General features: G+C 36.5%; 2 protein-coding genes across 2 annotated transcripts; one reads left to right on the forward strand and one right to left on the reverse strand.

The window, feature by feature from the left end:
• Nucleotides 1-249: 249 nt before the first annotated feature.
• LOC118763312 (zinc finger protein OZF-like) lies at nt 250-7,873 on the reverse strand. Its single transcript, XM_036502674.1, has 3 exons — nt 6,964-7,873; nt 3,711-5,262; nt 250-377 (listed from the first exon to the last, which is right to left on the reverse strand). The coding sequence occupies exons 2-3, from the start codon at nt 4,960-4,962 to the stop codon at nt 250-252; spliced, it is 1,380 nt and encodes a 459-aa protein (XP_036358567.1). The 5' UTR covers nt 4,963-5,262; nt 6,964-7,873.
• A 192-nt stretch (nt 7,874-8,065) lies between these two features.
• LOC118762876 (zinc finger protein 721-like) lies at nt 8,066-22,174 on the forward strand. Its single transcript, XM_036501773.1, has 3 exons — nt 8,066-8,427; nt 10,250-11,240; nt 20,424-22,174. Exons 2-3 carry the CDS (start codon nt 10,545-10,547, stop codon nt 21,681-21,683), a joined length of 1,956 nt encoding a protein of 651 aa, XP_036357666.1. The 5' UTR covers nt 8,066-8,427; nt 10,250-10,544; the 3' UTR covers nt 21,684-22,174.
• Nucleotides 22,175-23,233: the final 1,059 nt, after the last annotated feature.

The raw sequence follows: 23,233 nt of genomic DNA on the forward strand, positions 1-23,233 counted from the left end.
TTCATTAATAAAAAAAAAAAAAATCAGCTGTAAGTTAGAGAGATTTTGAAGAAATACGATTTTAAATTAAATGCAACTACTGATAAAAAAAAAAATTTTTAAGACACAAGTGGTTTTATAGATATGACTGACCAGTGTGGAAACGAAGTGTAAAATATGAAAAAGTAAGCAAATAGAAAAAGAAATAAAAACGGAAGCTGATGGAACAAGAGATAGAAACCATACATGCAAAGAACTGTTATATACCATCTACAAACATAGGTTTTCATTAATAAAGTTTGTGCTGGTTGCTGTCGAGACATCAGGTGTTCTTGGACCCTGCATTACTGATGACAACTTTCTTGAGAAGATACAGGTACCATGGTGAAAATCATCTTCTGGAAGCATAATGTGAATGTTCACAAATGGGCTCCACACCCAATTTGTTCCTGTTAAGTCTTCACACCCTCACTGCAATTCTAACAACTGATGTAATTACATGCAGAACTACATATACCTATTTCTTTACTACCCACAAGGGGCTCAACACAGAGAGGACAAATGGATTAAGTCGATTATATCGACCCCAGTGCGTAACTGGTACTTATTTAATCGACCCCGAAAGGATGAAAGGCAAAGTCGACCTCGGCGGAATTTGAACTCAGAACGTAGTGGCAGATGAAATACCGCTAAGCATTTCGCCCAACGTGCTAACGATTCTGCCAGCTCACCGCCTTCGCAGAACTACATATACCATTAATCTTTTCTGTGCTACCAGTTATTTCATCCTCTTTCTTTTAACCACTTCTTTCTGACATCCATTCCTTATAGTTGCCAGCTCTGTCTCCCCGTGTCGGTGGCACGTAAAAGCACCATCCGTTCGTGTCCGTTGCCAGCATCGCCTGGCCCTGTGCCGGTGACACGTAAAAGCACCATCCGTTCGTGGCCGTTCGCCAGCTCTGTCTGGCACCTGTGCAGGTGGCACGTAAAAAACACCCACTACACTCGCGGAGTGGTTGGCGTTAGGAAGGGCATCCAGCCGTAGAAACACTGCCAGATCTGACTGGGCCTGACGAAGCCTTCCAGCTTCACAGTTGACCCGTCCAACCCATGCTAGCATGGAAAACAGACGCTAAACGATGATGATGATGATGATGATATCAACCACCAACTCATTCACAGATTTTCTGTTGACCATCACTCCTATCCTCAGCTACTTCTTATTGACACCCATATGATAAATTCAATACCATGTCATATCTATTGTCTGCCAATCACAACAGTTGTATCTATGTAGCTTTGAACACCTCCACCCTTATCACTACATTTCTCTTAGTTTTGCAACATTCACCCACCCACCCCCACATATTTCCCATCCCTTTCCTGTCTTCTAGTGTATTATTAAACAACACATCATCCTTTCTGTGATGCCAGTCAACACCTCATCTCTCCCAAGCCATTTCAATCAACAACTATCTTTCATCCACATCATCTTTCCCCCACTCATATTTACCATCAGTCAACCCCCACCCTTATTCATCAGGCACTACATTTGTTTCTACCTCCATCTCCAACCGTTTCTAACTCACCCATGACACTCTTGTAATATTTAACCACACACCCTTCCTGAACTTCTGACCCACATGCACTCTTTCCTTCATCTTCTCATAACTCAATAGTATATGCTTTGATACCTCCTCATCACCATCTTGACATATCTTTCCAAATCCCCTCCAGTTCCCCAAAAGCAACCCTTTTATAATGATCTGTAACCATAAACATTCTTTACAACAACGAACTTATTCCTGTCCCAACTTTAGCTTTTCAACATCTCAGACAAAACCATATCTCACTCTCCTATACTCTCACTCAGTTGCAGAGTCATTTTACCTTTGATACTTACATAGTGCACTCCCTAGTGTTGCTACCATAATGGAAAAATACAAAACAAAAAGCACCTAGTACAATCTATAAAGTGGTTATCATTATGAAAAGAATCCATTCTTACAAATCATACCAAAACTAAGTCACTGAAACAAGAAATGGTCTTCCACCTCATTAGATGGATGGGTTTTCATGCAGAAGCTCAGGATCTTGAGGTCAGCTCTCACTACTTCATCCCATGTCTTCTAAATCCACTGGCTCCAGCCACATTTAGTGATCAGCAATTCCTTATACAGCAGTCCTCATCACATGTCCATACTAGCTCAGTTTTTTTATTATGCATGTATCTATATTTATCTGTTAATCAAATATATATGGCAGTGCATGCACATTACATAAACTAATGGAAAAGCACATAGATTTCCTCAAAATGAATAATACACAAATGTACATAGAAGTGTGTATATAATATATGATATACATACTTATATCATATAATGGCCCAGTGGTTAGGGCAGCGGACTCACGGTTTTGATTCCCAGACCAGGTGTTGTGTGTGTTTATTGAGTGAAAACACCTAAAGCTCCAAGAGGCTCCGGCAGGGGTGGTGATCCCTGTTGTACTCTTTCGTCCCGACTTTCTCTCAATCTTCCTGTTTCTTGAGTAACACTGCGATGGACTGGCATCCCGTTCAGCTGGGGGGAATACATACGCCACAGAAACTAGGAAACTGGGCCCATGAGCCTGGCTAGGCTTGAAAAGGGTGCATAAATAAATAAAAATAATACTTATATTATACATGCACATCTCTAAGTTAAACAAATAGAAGTTAATCAAAAATGGTAATGAAATAAATGCATTAAAATACTTTATTTCTTTCACATATTTTAGTCCACAAGTCCAGTTCATGATTTAGCTATGAAAATGGTCATACAATGTTGGTTGTTGTTGTGAGTAGTAATCAATTCCGACAAACAGACAGTCACATTTTTGTACAGAAAGATACATGTGAAGTTGAGTTGCGTTTTTGTGCAAATGATTTACCAGAGATATGGATTTTCCTATGAAAATATAAATCTGGTTAATTAATTCACCACATCCAGAGAATCTTTTATCACAGACACATCAGGATGAAATGATTTCTCTCCTGTATGAATGCATATGTGTTTAGTTCAGGGAGTCCTTATGAGAGAACGATTTACTACAGACTTCACAGTCATATGGTTTCTACCTTGATTGAATATAATTGTGTGTAGATAAGCCTCGACTTCAAGAGAAAGATTTACCACAGGTATCAGAGAGAAATGGTTTCTCTCCTGCCCGCATACATACATGTTTAATTAAGCCACAATTATCAGCAAATGACTTACCACAGATCATCATCATTTAACATCCGTTTTCCATGCTATCATGGGTTGGACGGTTCGGCCGGGGTCTGGTAAGCCATGGAGGCTGCACCAGGCTCCAGTCTGATTTGGCAGTGTTTCTACAGCTGGATGCCCTTCCTAACGCCAACCACTCCATGAGTGTAGTGCATGATTTTTACATGTCACCGGCACAGGAGCCAGAGCAGGCTGGCAAACAGCCACGATCAGTTGGTGCTTTTACGTGTCACCGGCACGGGTGTCAAATATCACAGCAAAATGTTTTCTCTCCTGTATGTATACGCATATGTTGAGTAAAGTTACTATTCTGAGAGAATGATTTACCACAGATATCACAGTGATATGGTTTCTCCCCTGTATGAATACGCTTGTGGTTCGTTAAGACACTATTTTGAGAGAATGATTTACCACAGATACGACAGTGATATGGCTTCTCCCCTGTATGAATACGCTTGTGTTTAGTTAAGCCGCTATTTTCAGAAAATAATTTACCACAGATATCACAGTGAAATGGTTTCTCTCCTGTATGAATACGTTTGTGTCTACTTAATCCATTACTTTCTATGAATGACTTCTTACAAATATCACAATGAAATAGTTTCTCTCCTGCATGTATACGCACGTGCTTAGTTAAGCCACTATTTCGTAAGAATGATTTATCACACACATGACACTGATACAGTTTCTCTCCTCTATGCATATGTTCATGTTGAGTTAAGCCACTATTTTCAGAGAATGATTTGCCACAGATATCGCAGTGATATGGTTTATCTCCTGTATGCCTATGCACATGTTTTGTTAAGTCACTATTTCGAAAGAATGATTTACCACAGATACGACAATGATATGGTTTCTCTCCTGTATGAAAACGTACATGTTTAGTTAAGTCACTACTTGCAGAGAATGATTTACCACAGGTATCACACTGATATGGTTTCTCACCTGTATGCATACGTATGTGCTTGGTTAAGTCACTATTTCGAAAGAATGGCTTACCACAGATACGACAGTGATATGGCTTCTCCCCTGTATGTATACGTTTGTGATGAGTCAAAACAGTTTTCTGAGAGAATGATTTACCACAGACATCACACTGATATGGTTTCTCTCCTGTATGAATGCGTTTGTGAGTAGTTAATACACTTCTTCGAGAGAATGATTTACCACAAATATCACAGTGAAATGGTTTCTCCCCTGTATGCACACGTGTGTGTTCAGTTAAGTCACTATTTGTAGAGAATGATTTACCGCAGATATCACACCGATATGGTTTTTCTCCTGTATGAATAAGTTTGTGTCTAGTTACACCACTACTTTTAGAGAATGATTTACCACAGATATCACAATGATATGGTTTTTCTCCAGTATGAATATGCTTGTGAGTTGTTAAACCAGAATTTTGAGAGAATGATTTACCACAGATATTGCAATGAAATGGTTTCTCTCCTGTATGAACACGTTTATGCCTGCTTAACTTAGCACTTTCAGAGAATGATTTACCACAGATATCACAGCCATGTGGCTTCTCTCCTGTATGAATATGTTTGTGAGTAGTTAAGGAACTACTTACAGAAAATGATTTACCACAAATATCGCAGTGAAATGGTTTCTCACCTGTGTGAATACGTACGTGTTTACTTACGTCACTTTTTCGCAAAAATGATTTACCACAGATTTCACAAAAAAATGGTTTCTCTTGTAAATTTTTTGACATTCTTCAAAGAATATAGAAACCCTGTCTACTGTTATCGACTGTAATCTTGATTGATATCTAGAGGCTATGAACACCTTTAAAAATTTATTGTAGCTTAACTGAAAGGCAAAAAGCACCAGTCCATGAGGTTGAGAAATGTTGCTATTAATCTGAGTTCAGAGCAAATAATTCACAGTAATTCCATCATAGATTAATAGCATGTCTTGTGTAACATTTTCCTTTAGACTTTAAAAGGTTACATATATTGAAGATGTATCCAATGTAAAAATAAATTCTGTTGTGTTCATGTTGTCTGTTAATCTGTAATAGAAAAGAAACAGTATAAGAAACAGAGGAGAGATCAATATGGAAATTTACCTACATACTGATAAACAAATTACACAACACAGATGGATGGATGGATAGACAGAGGAATGGATGGATGGATAGATAGGTAGGTAGAGAGATAGATAGATAGACTGGTATAGATATATTGCTATTAGAATTGGAAAAGGCTGGGGGAACTTTTGTCAGTGAGACTTGTATTATTTAGAAAAAGTGACAGAAAGAATATTGTGAAGTTGTCAACACTTCAGACAGGGACTTTTTCAGTCTCAAAAAGATAGTGGGGAAAACAACAACATACCCCAGAAGTTTATACACTGTAGGATATCTTTCAATTTATACGATAAACTTTATAAATTTTAAAGTTCAATATTCTCATGACGTAAGTTATATCGACATGAGTTATTCAAATAATGTACCTTATATATTTCTTTATAATTGTAATCTATGTCGTTTGAAAGGTTTTTATATAGAATTTCATTAAAAGATATCCATTCTCCTGAAAGTTATGATGTAAAAAATGGGCTCGTGTGAATTTTCCGAAAGTCCTCTCCCCACCTCACCACCCCAGGTTTTTGTTTTTAGATTCGTTTCGTACGCATTTTATATGCGTACGATAATATAAAAACCAATGCAAAAATAGTTTGTACTACTGAAGGTGTAATTAATAAAAGACTGGTAATCATTTCCAAGAGTTTCAACTTGGCAATTTATGAAAATTTATGTAGTTGAATATTTTTATGTAGAGTCTATGAATCACCCAAACAAATGTTTCTCATCACATACAGTTCTTTTCATTCCCTATCCGGTCCACCAGTGAATTTTATTTCAAAGGATATACATAAAATCATCTTTAACAAAAATAATTATTAAAGATAAACTAAATGCACGAATAAATATTATTAGATTCGATTCGTTAGAGTATATTTTTTTGGTTTAAAATGTGTTTAATAAGTTATTTCAGAACATAATATAATTGTGAAGAGAGGTGTGTGATTAGCAACATGAAAATGTTTTCAATTAACAGATCTGCAATTTATTTTATGCTAGCAGTATCGCCCGGCGTTGCTCGGGTTTGTAAGGGAAATAACTATATAAGCATTTTTAGAGAGTTATAGCCAAAAAATAGCAAAAAAATGGGAAAAAAAATGATGGTAAATTTTTTTTTAAATCGTTGACTCATCGTAGACATTTTTAGAGAGTTACTTCCCTTATATAATAGCGAAAAAATGCACTAAAATGGAAAAAAATGATGGTAAATTTTTTTTTAATCGTAGACTCATCGTAGACGCGCGCTAATACCCAGAAGGGCTCGATATAAATCACGACTATAAGATACCCGGTTTTGGTTAAACTGCACCGCAAAATGTGGGAGTAGTTAGGAATCTAAATCGTAGGAGACAGACACACAACTTCTCTTTTATATATAAAGATTACATGTAACAGGGGAACATTTTCTTTTTTTATTTTCCTTCTTCAAAAATAACAGAGCAACGTTCCAGTGTGGAAGTATTATTCTTTGGTAAAAATCTTCAAGGCAATAACGACGAGTCAATATTTTTGTTCCGGTGTGTCTCTATGTGTATTGAATTACTGTATGGTTGAAGGGTTCACGAAATAATTCTGTATTTACACACATTATTACAGATATATTCAAGTACATCATTGTCAACTTACCGTTTCTAATATGTCATTAGTGAATCAGTTTGATGACCAAACTCCAAAAGAAATTAATCGCGTTGTTAAATTGGGATTTTCAAAGGTTTTATTCTCTTTTATTCTACGTTAACGTTACGATTGCTTCTTCACTCTTTAGACATCAATTCGTATCTGTCTCTATTTTCCATTTATTACTTAGTTGCAAGAATGGTTAGTGTAGTCGAATTCGTTTGTATGTTGTTCTAGATTAATAACAACAACCAACTTTCTTTTTGGCGCGATCATTTATTTACATATTATTGGGTTGGTGCATAATTATTGCGGCTTTTTTTCCAACAAATTTTATTCAACAAAAACAATAATAATATTTAACTAGAAAAGCACTCGGAGAGCGCAGACCTCTGCCAAACTAGCAGGAGCAGCACTACGACGACGACCACCACCACAACTATCATACCACTACCACAACCACCTACATCATCAGCAGCATTGTCATTGCTTCCACTTCAACCACATACACCGCCATCAACGTTATCATGACAGTTACCTTGACAGTCACTTTCACCACCACAACCAGTATAACCATTACAATACCACCATCACACAACTAACAAGATGACAAAAGGCCGAGATGTCTGGTGCCTTGTTGTACTCAAGAAGACCCATACTTCGCAGCAGAAGTGTTAAGATCAGTCCCTCTGGTGATGTAAAGCTCTGATGGCAGTATCACATAAAAGCGCCAATACAGTGCCACGTAAAAGCGTCTGTGCGATGCCTCGTGAAAGTGCCCGTGTGGTGTCACATACAAGCACCCGTGTGGAGCTGCGTAAAAGCACTCAACACTCTATAAAGTGGTTGGCGTTAAGAAGGGCATCCAGCCATAGAAACCATACCAAATCAGACTCCAGTCTCTGATTTGGTATGGTATATTTTTTGTGGTGTGTGCGCGCGTGCGTGTCTATGAGTTTTCCGCATTTTGATGCTGAACTGATGTTTTTCTTCCTGTTTTCTTTCATTGTTCCTCTGTTTCCATTTTTATTTTATTGAAATCTCTGCACTATCCGGAACTTCCATTAATAGATAATATATGATTGGACACCCTTAATCTGCATTCGTTCGTGTGATTTCCATTTCGACGTAGGTTTTATATTCACTTATAAATCTCAATAAAAATTAGTACATAGTTTGAAAAAAAAATTAAAACATAGATATATTTAATAAATATTAAAACAAGGGGTAGCTGTAGTATTCTAATATACACGCGGATATATTTGTGATGGAAAGTGCATTTAAGGACATCAGGTCGTGTTCATTGGCTCAATGTGACAAGATACGAATTGATGTCTACAGTCAGGAAGCTACCCGAACGTTAATGCCGTAGAATAAAGTGGATAAAACATTTGAAAATCCCAGTCTAACAACGAAATAATTTCTTTAGGAGTTTGGTCAACACCCAGATTCACTGTTGACATGTTAGAAGCGGTAAGTTGACAAAGATTTACTTGAATAAATCTGTAATAATGTATGTAAATAGCAGAATTAATGTGTTAACCTTGCAATCATGCAGTATTTCTGTGGAAGTATCGTCTTTTTGCTGACCTTTTTTTGAAGTGAGGGTGATACTTAAATGTTGATCTATTTTTTGAAAACAAAAAAATCATAATAATTATAATACCTGACTGTTACAGGTGATATAAAGGAATTACAGATCTGCTAATTGAAAAGCTTTTCCTGTTGCTAGTCACACAGATATTCTCTTCACCGCTACATTATAGGCGCATTTTAAGCAATAACAAACCTACAAGTTTATTCTATCGATCATTATAATATTTACTCGTATCTTCTACTTCTTTTGGTCGTTAGTCTGTGGCCATGTTGGGGTACCGTCTTGAATCATTTTTTTACCAATGAATCGACCCTAATACTTTTTTTTTAAAAGTTTGGTACTTCTGGGCGAAAGTAAAGAATACGTACACCCGATTTTTAGGGTTAGGGTTTTTTATTACGCTGTAAACTGGTGGTGTATATATTCTTTACCTCCGCCCTTCTATCGGTTCTTTCGCCGAACCGCTAAGTTACGGGTACGTAAACACACCAACACTTATTGTCGAACGGCGGTGGGAGACATGCGTGATTCTATTCACAAGGCTTTGGTCCGCCCAAGACTGTAGCAGACACTTGACCAAGGTGCCTTACAGTGGGACTGAACTCGGAACTATGTGGTTGGGAAACAAGATTCTTACCACAGCCACATCTGCCCCTATATGTTGTATTATTATTATTATTATTTTATTTGTAGTCGTGACGTTTTCCAGTCTTCAAATATCATTAATTGTACACGATGAAGATCTTGCTAAATTTCTTCTAACCAGTTGAAGTTTTTCAAATCATTTTCAAAAAATGTACTTCTGATGAGAATATCGCATTATTTTTCTTAGAGATTAATTGTCAAAAAGTTACAAACATTTACATCAATTTAGCCAGTCGAATTTTTGATTGCCCGACATAGCGGAAGTTGTGAATGTTTGTCCCCATGGGAACAGCAGGGATGGCACAAAGTATTACAGCACGGGGTTTTTTTTCCTCACTTGAGATAGGCCCAAGTGGTTTCCACTTGTTGAGGGATTGATTATCAGTAACATTGAAATACAGTCTTCTAAATAATACAAATCTTGCCAACGCAGACACCCACCATCTTTCCTCAGCTTTGATATGTATGTGTTCACATTCCATGGCTTTGTTTGGAGTGAAACAGTGTTACATTGACATTCCATATTGACATTACAACTAGTTGCACTATATCAAGACATCTATTGGATCTTTTCGGTTTGAACGGCAGTTTTTAAAAATAACTTCCACGTAACTAAGCACGTTTAAACTTCGTTTACTGGTAGAATGTGTTTATAAAACATCTTTTTCTCTTGGCTTTATTGAGAAAATTCTATAGTTTGTAAGATATTTGCTGTTTTTTTTCTTCAATTTCTACAATTTCAACCAATCAACGACGTCTATTGAGGTGAAAACATTCTGTGCCGTATGAATATGTCCCTCGTTTAAGAAACAGATTGGGTTTATTTACATTTCTGAAGAAAAAAAAGATACCCTTCCCCCACCCCTAACCCTAAAACAAATTGACATGCAATAGATCGATACTAGGGTCATAATTATGGGTGACAATTTTATATGACACCGCTAGAAAAAACCGCCGTTCAAACTGAAATGGTCCAATTTGTCTATCAATATAGAAATGTAGTAAAATTTCCATGTTTATCTTGTTTCTTACACTGTTTCTTTATTATTTCAGATTAACAGACAACATTGGCATACAGGATTTATTTTAAATTGGATACACCTTCAATATCTAATCTTTTAAAGTCTAAGGGAAAATGCTATGTATGACAGATATAACCCTATTGCTATTAATTGATGGTGGAATTACTGTGAAATATTTTCTTTAATAGCAACTGTCTGATGCTTTTTCCTTTTAATGAAACTTGATTAAATTTTTGAAGGTGTTTACAGCACCTCTTAGATGTCAATGAAGATTACAGTTCATAACAATAGACTGGGTATTTATATTCTTTGAAGAGCTGTTCAAAATGTCAGAAAATACACCATACCTCTGTGAAATCTGTGGCAAAACTTTCCCTGAAATGATTCTGTTACATAGACACATGTGTATTCATACAGGTGAGAAATTTCACTGCGGTATCTGTGGTAAATCATTCTCTGCCAATAGTGACTTAACTAAACACCTTCGTATACATACAGGAGAGAAACCATTTCACTGTGATGTCTGTGGTAAATCATTTTCTTTAAATAGTTCCTTAACTAGACACAAACGTCTTCATACCGGAGAAAAACCATATCATTGTGATATCTGTGATGAATCATTCTCCGAGAGCGCTAAACTGAGTAGGCATAGACGTATTCATACAGGAGAGAGATTTCACTGTGACATCTGTAGTAAATCATTTTCTGAGAGCACTAAACTAAATAGACATAAACGTATTCATACAGGAGAGAAGCCATATCACTGTAATTTCTGTGGTAAATCATTCTCTTATAACAATGTTTTAACTAACCATAAACGTATTCATACGCTGGAGAGACCGTATCACTGCCATTTTTGTGATAAATCATTCTTGCGAAATAGTGACTTCACTAAACATGTCCGTATGCATACAGGTGAGAAACCGTTTCAGTGTGATACTTGTGGTAAATCATTCTCTGCGAGTAGTGACTTAACTAAACACAGACGTATGCATACAGGAGAAAAACCGTTTCACTGTGATGTCTGTGGTACATCATTCTCCAGAAGTAGCAGCTTATCTATACATGTACGTATGCATACAGGAGAGAGGCCATTTCACTGTGATATCTGTGGTAAATCATTCACTCGTAATAGTATTTTAACTAACCACAAACGTATTCATACTGAGGTAAATCATTCTCTAGAATTAGTGACTTGAGTAACCACAATCATATTCATACAGGTGAGAAACAATATCTGCAATATATGTTATAAATCTTTTACTCGACAAAGCAACTTAACTTCACATATATCTATTCCTTTACTACCCACAAGGGGCTAAACACAGAGGGGACAAACAAGGACAGACAAACGGATCAAGTCGATCATATCGACCCCAGTGAGTAACTGGTACTTACTTAATCGACCCTGAAAGGATGAAAGGCAAAGTTGACCTCAGCGGAATTTGAACTCAGAACGTAGCGGCAGACGAAATACCGCTAAGCATTTCGCCCAGCATGCTAACGTTTCTGCCTTACACTTCACATATATCTATCCTTATAAAAGTGTGACTGTGTTTTTGTTAGAATTGATTACCACTAACAACCACTACCAACATTTCAAGGTTTTTTTCATTGCTAAATCATGGATTAGCCTTATGGACTTAACAACTATCAGTGAACTCATGGCAAACTATATACTCACCATGGTTTCATTTTTGTGATAGTGTTCTACAGCCAGATGCCATTCCTTATGTGAACTCTACTAATAACCTCTTACATGAGATACACATACTGTATTTGGACACTTGCTCTGTGTTGAAATTTATTATATTTTTAAAATAACTTGTATTACTATAAATGTATTTGAAATGGACAGAAGATATAGAAGTGTAATAACAAGCTGCTGTGACTATATTTTTTATCATCACAATGCTGAAATAACATATTGTGATATTTTAAATAAAAGCATAATCATATATTTTCTCAGAGATCAGTAATATCATTGTACAATTGTTATGCTATCAATAAATAAAGTGTAAAAGAGAATTGTTCATCACAGCATAATAGAATATATATATGAATTTGTGTGTGTGTCTTTCTGTGTCTCTATATATACATACATACATACATATATGCAGCATTTGTAAAAATGAATAGAAATATGTATCAGTATAAAGTGCCATTGAAGCATGATTTGACCATGCAAAAGGCACTTTGCATAATGCTTGCAGTCCGGGTTACAAACTGTTAGCATTACTCAAACTGTTAGCATTACCATGTACCCACCCCAGATGGTGCTGTACCTCATAGTTTTGCTGGTTCAGTTCCCCTAGCCAGCATGCTAATTGTCCCTCCAGGTTCCTCAGTGTCTTCAGCCACTTGAGTGCTGCATGGTCCATTCTGATGATAAAGTGGGAACTATACAGGTACGGATAGAAAGAGTCAATGCTCTTCATCACCAGCAAAACCTCCTTACGAGTTAGTCAATAGTTTCGCTCTGGTGGACTAAACTTTTTGCTGTTATATGCCACCACATATTTTTCTCACCCTACCTCCGACACAGTACTCCACTGATAACATGGCTATTGGCGTCACAGTCCAGTATAAAAGGCTGGCTTGGGTCCAGGTATGGCAACACAGGAGAACTTATTAGCACCTGTTTGAGTTTGTCAAAAGCGTTCCATGTCATGGCAGTCCATTCAAACTTTTATCTCTTTCCCAACAGCTTGTGCAATGGTGCGGTCACCATCACAAAGTACCTGTCATAGGTACACAGCCCTAGGAATCTCCTTGACTCGCTTGCACAAGTAGGAACTGGCCAATCTCCCACTGCTGCCACCTTCTCTGGATCAGTATGGACACCGTCTTCTCCCACAACATCTTTCAAGTATCTTACTATCTTCTGGTTTGAGGTTTGCAGCTCGAAACTTCTTAAATACCTCCAATAACCTCTCCAGTTCCTGATCAAATGTTTGACCAAATACAAGATAGATGAGGGTGACCTGCCAGTGTAGGCCTCCAGTACCCAATCCATGAGGTGCTTGAAAGTTGCAGGGGCGTTGCACAGGCCAAATGGCATTACATTGAACTGCCACAAACCCCTTCCATATGAAAATACAGTCTTCCCCCTACCTTTTCTGGCAACCTTGATTTGATGGTATCCAGCTTTCATATTCAAAGTAGAGAATTACCAGGCCCCTGCTAAAGCATCAAGTGTGTCAATTCTTGGCAAAGGATGTGTATCCTTCACTGTCACATCATTTAGTGCTTTATAATCCACGCAGTATTTCCCTGTACCATCTTTCTTCTGCACTAAAACAACTGATGACCAGGGACTGTTTGAGTTTTCGACTACTCCCTGTCATCAATATTCCTCCATCACTTCTTCCATTTCCTGTTGCTGAACTGGGGTCATCCTCCGAGTCGGTTGTTTTTACCACACACAAAAGCTATTTTCCCTGTTAACCTTCCTCTGGTATTGCTGCACCTTTTATATGTCCATAGCTTACACCAGGTACATCTTATGGAGTTTCTCATGGAGGCAGTGCCAGGTGATTGAGACCTTTAATGATATATTGTGCTTGTGTAGACCTGTCAAGCCAAAGGAGATCGTAGTCATGACCAATGCCAGTGTGAGTGTGTGTGCTGGCATATATGAATATTGGAAAAAAGGTTTAGGAAATGATGGGAAGTATTTTTCAAAATGATAATGATATGTATAAAATTATTTTTAAGTGTCTGTTCTTATTTATTTGTTGTGGTTGGGTCTATATTTAATTGTTGTTTATACTTGTTGATAAATTGCCATTCTTTATTTAGTCTTTGTTGTTGTTTGAAGGAATCTGAGCACTTGTAGAGGGGAAATATTTTGAAATTTGGTAAGATCATTCCTGCACAGGTTGCAATGTGACTGCTTAAAGGAATTTTCCTTGTGCTTTTATCTTGGACCTGTTGGCGATGGGATGTCATTCTGTTGCATAACGATCTGCCCGTCTGACCTGTGTAATTATGTTGGCAACCATTGCATGTGATTACGTAGATCAGGTTTTCCATGTTGCAGGTGAAATTGGACTGGACTTTGGAGGTTTGGCCAACTTTGAATTTTAATTCTGGCCCCCTCAATTTAGTAACAGCAAGTACCGCACTTCTCGTGCATTTTGTAACCATTCGATTGGGAGTTTCTTTGTGCATTTTTGTTCCAGTGAGAATGAGTTTTAGTGTTTGGGGCTGCCTTTTGCTTTTGATGATTTTTTCTTTCTAAGATTCATGGTTTCCTGCTCTCTTGTTCTGAATGTTCTAAGAATCCATCTGGCCAGCTGCTTGCATCTCATTGCCAACTTAGTGAAATGCACAAGGATGCATTACTTCTCATGTCAACGTTCAGCTCATGTACTGATTATGAATCTAGAACTATGATCCCTCCGGGTCCAGTGTATTTTATCTGCCGATAGCATTAAACAGCTTGTTATTGCTTCTCGTCTCAAAGTCTTTGATTCCAGACCTTTTAAGTTTTAGCCACTGATCACACAAGTCATAACCAGTTCCAGCCACAATGCCAGATAACAACACCCATCCAACAGCATTACAGCAATCTCTTTCTTCGTCGCTACCATCTTCTTCTTAATGACATCAACAACATCTCTACATACACAGCTCAACCAGCAACACTGCACAGGTTCCAACACAGCACTGTTTGTGAATTACTTCACCATGGTTAACAGCGAATATACAACCTGCGAGAATTCCTGTACAACTAACCCACACAGCAGCATTATAGCCACAACTTCATATGACACGTACCACACCAGCTCGGCATCTTCGCTGCAACTTCTTGATACAATATTTCAACTACTGTGTACAATTGACTATGAACTGGTATCTCTCATTTCTTGTATCTGTGAACATTTGTAATTTATTTTATCATTCAGTTGTGGTAGCAATTGAATAATATTCTTAAGGCTGCAATTTACTCACATGCAATATCTTTCAGAGCTTATCGCTCATTCAATTCTCAACCAAATTGGAAACTGTTAACATTGTTGAAGAGAAATAGTCCCTAGTTATATTTTAGCATAAAAAATTAAGATTTGGTCCAGTAGAAAAAAGTTTGCATCAAAATTTCTAGCAACATTATAGGAGAGTAAGTAACGCCTCCAATCAAGTTCAGATCTAAATAACTTTTTTATTTTAAAAGCATAATATATTTATCTTAGCTTCAATGATAGAAGAAAGCATGAGGAATTTCATAGTTTTGGTCCCAGGCAACAAAAATTTGTATCAAAAAAAGTTGAGGTAAAATATCCTGAAAAAAAATATAAGGCAAAAAATTGGATTTAAGTATAATTAACTTTTTTATTTTACAAACAAACTATATTTTAATTAAGCTTAAATGATAGAGCTCAATTCAATGAATTTCATGGTATCGATCTCATGCAGTGAAATTTTAAAAGAAAATAGTTACGAGTGTTTATTTCTCAAATTTGAGGGTGATATAGTTCTATACTTTTATGAATATAGTTCTATAAGGAGACTTTTAATATATGTCATTGGTGTCATTGAGATAAGGAAAAAATTATCAACTTCACTGCTAATTGACACAATTTGACACATTATTAATTAACACAACAACATGACCTAGAAAAAAAATGGATTACATGGGAAAATGTGAGCAAGAGAAATAATATTCTTAAGATTATAAACCTGGAAATGTACAGGACAAGTTATTACACTTGGAAAAGTCTAGGACAGGTTATTACATCTGGTAAAGTATAGAACAAGAAAATTTTTACTTTATCATTCCCTTTCCAGTAGACAATACAGAAAGAAAATTAATTTGATGAAAAAAAACTTAATTATAAAAGTGATAGCTAAAGCAAGTGAGCTGGTAAACTCATGGAGAAAATAGGGTTGATTTATTGTCGAGAACTTGGAAGCTGCTGCGATTGACGAAATGGTAAACTCAACAATATATTCAACCACTACCGTTGTTGAATGATAATTACATTTGAAAAAACACTCCTGCACGTCAATATCTATCATTAGACATCACAAAGATCAGAAGTGCACCATGAATTTTAAATATCTAAGTCAAATGAAAGAGGATCATAGAAAATAGCACATGATCTGAAATTAACGAAACCCTTCTAAATCTAGACTTAATATTCTCTGCAGCTTCTTCACGATCTGCTGGACTGATATATTTATGTGCCATGCAGTTAAAGAGAAATTACTGAAATAACTCGTTACTGATTTTATCCCACTTTGGACACCATTTCTTGGGAATTGAAAATTATCAATTTAGACCTTAGTATGAGGGAGAAAAAACAGTTGGGATATTAATTGTTAAGCATGAAAAATTCCAGATATTTTATTGGCAACTTCAATTACAATTGGGTCAAAGTTGAATAAAAAGTTTTTGAAAGAAAGTGCCTTGTGGGATGACGTCAGCAGCTGGGGAGCTGACCGGAAGAGGAGGGGGCAGGAGTGACGCGCAGGCAGGCAGGGCAGCATTGGGCTTTTCAATCAAGGTAGCTGAGCGAGACAGACATGTGAGCTCATTGTTAAGGTAGGGGAAAAGCAGCTGCTATTTCTAGTGTTCGGGTTGGGCTGCGTGAAAGGGTGCATTACCACTGAGAGGTCTCCATCGAGCGAAGAGAAGGTAGGTGTCCTTATTTCAAATATCTCACATACACCACACCTGTCACTTAAGTTTCAAAGTTTCTCAACTTATACAACTATGCTGACCAATTTTTACTCCGAAAGACGATGTAACAGCACAAAATCATGGTGTGACATTCAAAATGTCGAGGAAATGGGGGTGGGGAATAACAAGAAAGAAATCAGAAATTACCCATTTTGCCTCACTAACCCAATTTGCCCCACCCTCTTCATGCCTATAAGTTCTTCATTCTTTAGACCCTGTTTCGTATCATGTCACACTGAACATGAGCTTGTCTTTAAATGCACTTTCCATCTCAAATATATCTGTGTGTATTAGAGTATAACATTTACCTTTAGTTTCAATATATATTAAATAATATATCTGGGGCTTGTTTTAAATAATTTGATGATTCACAATAAGAGAAAAGTCGAAAAAAAATACAATATAAAAATCATTTAATTACACTAAAAGAATTATTGTAGACCACGACAGTCCTGGAGTTTTATGTTCTGCTAGCTTTGCAGACATAAACGAAAGAAACTAATCAGTTTTACGTATTAATCGGTTGTTGCTAAATGTAGACCCTCGAGGACTTCGGTCAATCCACTGCACTGAATAGATACAAAAGAAAGACATGTAAAACTGAACGAGCATTAAATACAAATGTTTCTCTACAAAAATTATGATTTGTATTCCTATATTGATTTAATATCGTAACTCGGAAATAAATACTCAAATGTAAAAAGCAGAACGTGGAGTTTACAATCATACTTTTACAACTATCATGTAAGAGGGATCACCGATAATTATTCAGTTTACGCTTGTAGAATCAAAACGTATTGGTGACAGTATTGATAATGGCAATCTTTCGTCTCTAGTAGACCTTTCCGTCGATTTCCGTAAAAAACTTTTTTTTTTACATATGGGCTTGCGGGAACTTTTGAAGTAATGAGAGCGAAAGAGACTAAGAGAAAGCGATTGTATGACGAGGGAAGTTCTTTTGAAGTTACCGTGCATGGGAAGCATTGATGTACATGTGGGTGTGTGTGTGTGTTTGATGGGGTGTGGGAGACAGACAGTATGTTGTGTAAGTGAAGTGCTTCTCTTAGTGTGTGTGAAGAGACAGAGTAATGTGTGAAAGAAAGAGATAACTGAATTTTTTTACTCGGTGTATGTGTATATGTATGTATATTACTTCAAAAGTTCCCGCAAGCCCATATGTAAAAAAAACAACAATTTTTACGGAAATCGACGGAAAGGTCTACTAGAGACGAAAGATCGCCTTGATAACTTTGATTTTAGTTTGTTTTTGTTTATTTACTATATTTTCTTTTTTTTTTTTTTGATGTGTACTTTTAGCTGCAAGTCTGTTTTATGAAAGGAAAGAAGAAAGCAGTAAGAAATGATAACTAGATAGATAACCAGTCAGAAATAAAGATTTGTGTGTGAAAGACACAAATAGATGGTTTTATAAGTCGAGTAAATAATCATTTTCTCCAAAGAGAAGCTGGAAATCAGTTGTAAATTCCAGATAAAGATGACGAGGGGTGACAAAAGTGAGTAAAATATCAGACAATCTACTTTGTTGTGTTTAGTTATTTCCCTTTACTTTATATTATTTTATTAACGAACGTAAACTGAACAATTGATGGAAAAATGTTAAAAACGATGAGAAAAAATTATAAAATGTATATTATTTAGAACATCTTATATATACATATATGTGTGTGTGTATACATATGTGCATGTATATATGGATGAATGTAATAAGACTCAACAAAGAATATCTTTGAAGAGTACGTTAAAAATAGAGGCAAATACGAATTGGTGTCTAAAGAGTGAAGAAGCTCTCTGAACGTTAATGTAGATTAAACGTTTAAAAAGCCCAGCTTTAACGACCAGGTAATTAATTACTTTAAGACTTTGGTCGACACACTGAAAAGGTAAGTTGACAAAAATTTACTCGTATAAATCTCTAATAACATGCGTAAATAACAGAATTATTAACCATGAAATAATCCTATACTTTTCTTTGTTCCTTTTTTTCTTCTTTTCTTTCTTTTGTTAGATATATTCTTGTTCATATTTTGAATAAAAACCATCTCTCATTACAAAGAGTAATTACTTCCAAACTGAAATGTTGATCTGATATTTTGAAAAAAAAAAAAATCCCTGACTGTTACATCTTTATATATAAAAGAGAAGTTGTGTGTCTGTCCCCTTCGATTTAGATTCCTAACTACTCCCACATTTTGCGGTGCAGTTTAACCAAAACCGGGTATCTTATTAGTCGTAATTTATATCGAGCCCTTCTGGGTATTAGCGCGCGTCTACGATGAGTCTACGATTTAAAAAAAAATTTACCATCATTTTTTTCCATTTTAATGCATTTTTTCGCTATTATATAAGAGAAGTAACTCTCTAAAAATGTCTACGATGAGTCAACGATTTTAAAAAAAATTTACCATAATTTTTTTGCTATTTTTTGGCTATATAACTCTCTCAAAATGCTTATATAGTTATTTCCCTTACAAATCCGAGCAACGCCGGGTGATACTGCTAGTGTGATATAAATTAAATATCATATCTGGCGAACGTTGGAAATAGATAGCACCAAGTTGGAATTTCTCCGTTTTGACGAGTATTTTTCAAATTTTATTTTCTACGGTGGCCTTGGAAATGCTTTCTGTAAAGTTTTAGCAAAGAAATTTGCGAAAACTATAGACGCCTTTTCGGTTAAAAAAAAAAAACATTTTTCAGACGAAAAGGTGTGATTTAAGGGAGATTTGGCAGTTGTTTCTAGCGTATCAAACAACCAGTTAAGTTGATAAAAATAAATTTTCAAACTTTTTTTCGTAGAATGAGTTTATGCTATTAATGAGACCATTTTTCTAAAAAAAAAATTTTGTTAAAAAAATACTCCAGATCATTTCCAAGGGCACCATAAAAAAAAAAAAATTTGAAAATTTCCCGTTGAAACGGAGAAACTCCAACTTAGTACTACCTATCTCTGATATCTGCCACATTACATTGACATTGCATATTGACATTACAACCAGTCGTACTATGTTATATAATTTGTCTAACAATTCAGAAATGTAAAATTTCCATGTTTATCTTCTGTTTCTTACACTCTTTCTTTATTATTTCAGATTAACAGACAACGTTGGCATTCAGGATATATTTTTACATTGAATTCATCTTCGATATTTGTAATCTTTTGAAGTCTAAGGGGAAATTTTATATATGACATATAACCCTATTGCTATTAATCGATGTTAGAACTACTGTGAAATACTGGCTTTAAATAGCAGCGTTTCTCTACCTCACTATCTGATGCCTTTCTCTTTGAATGAAACTTGATTAAATTTTTGAAGGTGTTTACAACACCTTAGATATCAGTGAATATTACAGTTGATAACAATAGACTGAGATTTTATATTCATTGAAGAGGTGTCCAAAATGTTAGGAAAAACCCCCATATCACTGTGAAATCTGTGGAAAATTTTTCTCTAAAATGATTAAATTACATAGCCACATGCATATTCACACAGGGGAGAAGCGATTTCATTGTCATATCTGTGATAAATCATTCTCTACAAGTAGTGGCTTAACTAAACATGTTCGTATGCATACAGGAGAGAAACCATATCAGTGTGATGTCTGTAGTAAAGCATTTTCTGCCAGTAGCTCCTTAGCTAGACACAAACGTCTTCATACAGGAGAAAAACCAAATCCGTGCGATATCTGTGATAAATCGTTCTCTGACAGCACAAAACTGAGTAGACACAAACGTATTCATACTGGAGAAAAACCATATCACTGTGATTCCTGTGGTAAATCATTCACAGGAAGTAATGACTTATGGAAGCACATACGTATTCATACAGGAGAGAAACCATATACGTGTGATACCTGTGGCAAATCTTTCTGCCATTCCAATGATTTGACTAGCCACAAACGTATTCATACAGGCGAGAAACCATACAAGTGTGATATCTGTGATAAATCTTTCTCTCATTCCACTGATTTAACCACCCACAAGCGTATTCATACGGGTGAGAAACCGTTTCACTGTCACATCTGCAGTAAATCATTCACTGGACGTAGTGCCTTAACTAAACACCTACGTATGCATTCAGGAGAGAAACCATTTAACTGTGATGTCTGTGGTAAATCATTCTCTGAAAAACCTAGATTAATTAGACACAAACATATTCACACAGGAGAGAAGCCCTATCACTGTAATTTATGTGGTAAAGCATTCTCTTACAATGATCTTTTAACTAACCATAAACGTATTCATACGCTGGAGAAACCGCATCACTGCCGCATTTGCGGTAAGTCATTCTTACGAAATGGTGACTTAACTAAACATGTCCGTATGCATACAGGTGAGAAACCTTTTCCTTGTGATACATGTGGCAAATCATTCTCTGCAAGTAGTGACTTGGCTAAGCATAAACGTATTCATACTGGAGAAAAACCATTCTGCTGTGATGTTTGTGGCAGATCATTCTCCAGAGCTAGCATCCTATCTAAACATATACGTGTTCATACAGGAGAGAAACCATATCAGTGTGATATCTGTGCTAAATCGTTCACTCATAAAAGTGTTTTAACTGTCCACCAACGCGTTCATAGCGGGGAGAAACCGTTTCGTTGTCATATCTGTGGTAAATCGTTCTCTGGAAGTAGTGACTTAACAAAACACAATCGTATTCATACAGGGGAGAAGCCATATCTGTGTGATATCTGTGGTAAATCTTTTGCTGAAAAACGCAACTTAACTGCACATTTATCTATCCATACAAAAACGTAACTGTCTCTTAGAATTGGTTACTGCTCACAACAACAATCAACATTTTACAACCATTTTCATTGTTAAATCCTGGATTAGCCACATGAACTAAACAGTAATCAATGAACCAGACCAGTGACATACTACATACTCACCATGATTCCCTTTTTGAGGTATTGTTTTGCAGCCAGATGTCATCCTTTTTAGTAATCTCTTATATGAGATATATGTAGTTTATCTGGACTCATGCTCTTTGTTAAAATTCATATTAAAAAGAATAACTTGTATAACCATAAATGTATTCAAACTGCACTGAAGATATAAAATTGTGAAAGCAAGCTGTAGTGACTATATTTTTTTATCATCACAATTACATCTACATTGCTGAGATAACATCATCATCATCGTTTAGCATCCAGTTTCCATGCTAGCATGGGTTGGACGGTTCAACTGGAGTCTGGGAAGCCAGAAGGCTGCACCAGGCCAAGTCTGATCTGGCAATGTTTCTACGGCTGGATGCCCTTTCTAACGCCAACCACTCCATGAGTGTAGTGGGTGCTTTTTACATGCCACCGGCACAGGTGCCGGACGCGGCTGGCAAACGACCACGATCAGATGGTGCTTTTTATGTGCCACTAGCACGGGGGCCAGGCAAGGCTGGCAAACGGCCACGATCGGATGGTGCTTTTTACGTGCCACCGGCACGAGGCCAGTCGGGGTGGTGCTGACAACGGCCATGTTCGGATGGTTCTCTTACGTGCCACCAGCCCTGGTATCACAGCTGCAATTTCCATTGATGTTGAGTCCATATTTTTCTAGATTAGTGAAAAATACTGTTGATACCTATATCTAAAAAAAAAAGGAGCACTCCACCAGTTATGATAAGGGTCCCAGCTGATACGATAAATGGAACTGCTTGCTCATGAAATTAACGTGCAAGTCCATACGTGTACCCTTAATGTAGTTCTCAGGGAGATTCAGCGTGACTCAGAGTGCGACAAGGCTGGCCCTTTGAAATACAGGTACAACTCATTTTTGCTAGCTCAGTGGACTGGAGCAACGTGAAATAAAGTGTCTTGCTCAAAGACGAACACGTCGCTGAGAATTGAACTTTTGATCATGAACCGAATACCCTAACCACTAAGCCATGCACCTTCACTGATACCTATATATATAATATAGGTAAATAATTGAGAAATTTGTCTTGTATGCTGAAAGAGAACAGAGATAATTTTCTGAAATTGCCTTCAAAATGTAGATCTCTTTGTGTGTATATACGTATATATATATATGGACAGTTGACGATTTTCCTTCTCCGGACTTTTCCCTTTCTCCTTTCCGACAAAGAGCCATGCTTGAAACATTAGAGACTCCCTTCTTTCACCAAGCATCTAACTAATATAATTCTTGTGCATGTCCTCACATGCGTTTCTCTTTTTTTTTTTTTTTTCTCAATTTGTTTTTTGAACTGGCTATATTTAAATCTATGGACACTTTATTATCTCCCTTTCTTTCAAACTTTTTTTTTCTAATCACTCACCATGCTTGACTGCTAAATCTACAAGTTTTTT

Source organism: Octopus sinensis, linkage group LG4 (assembly GCF_006345805.1).
Source record: "Octopus sinensis linkage group LG4, ASM634580v1, whole genome shotgun sequence".
Classification (NCBI taxonomy): domain Eukaryota; kingdom Metazoa; phylum Mollusca; class Cephalopoda; order Octopoda; family Octopodidae; genus Octopus; species Octopus sinensis.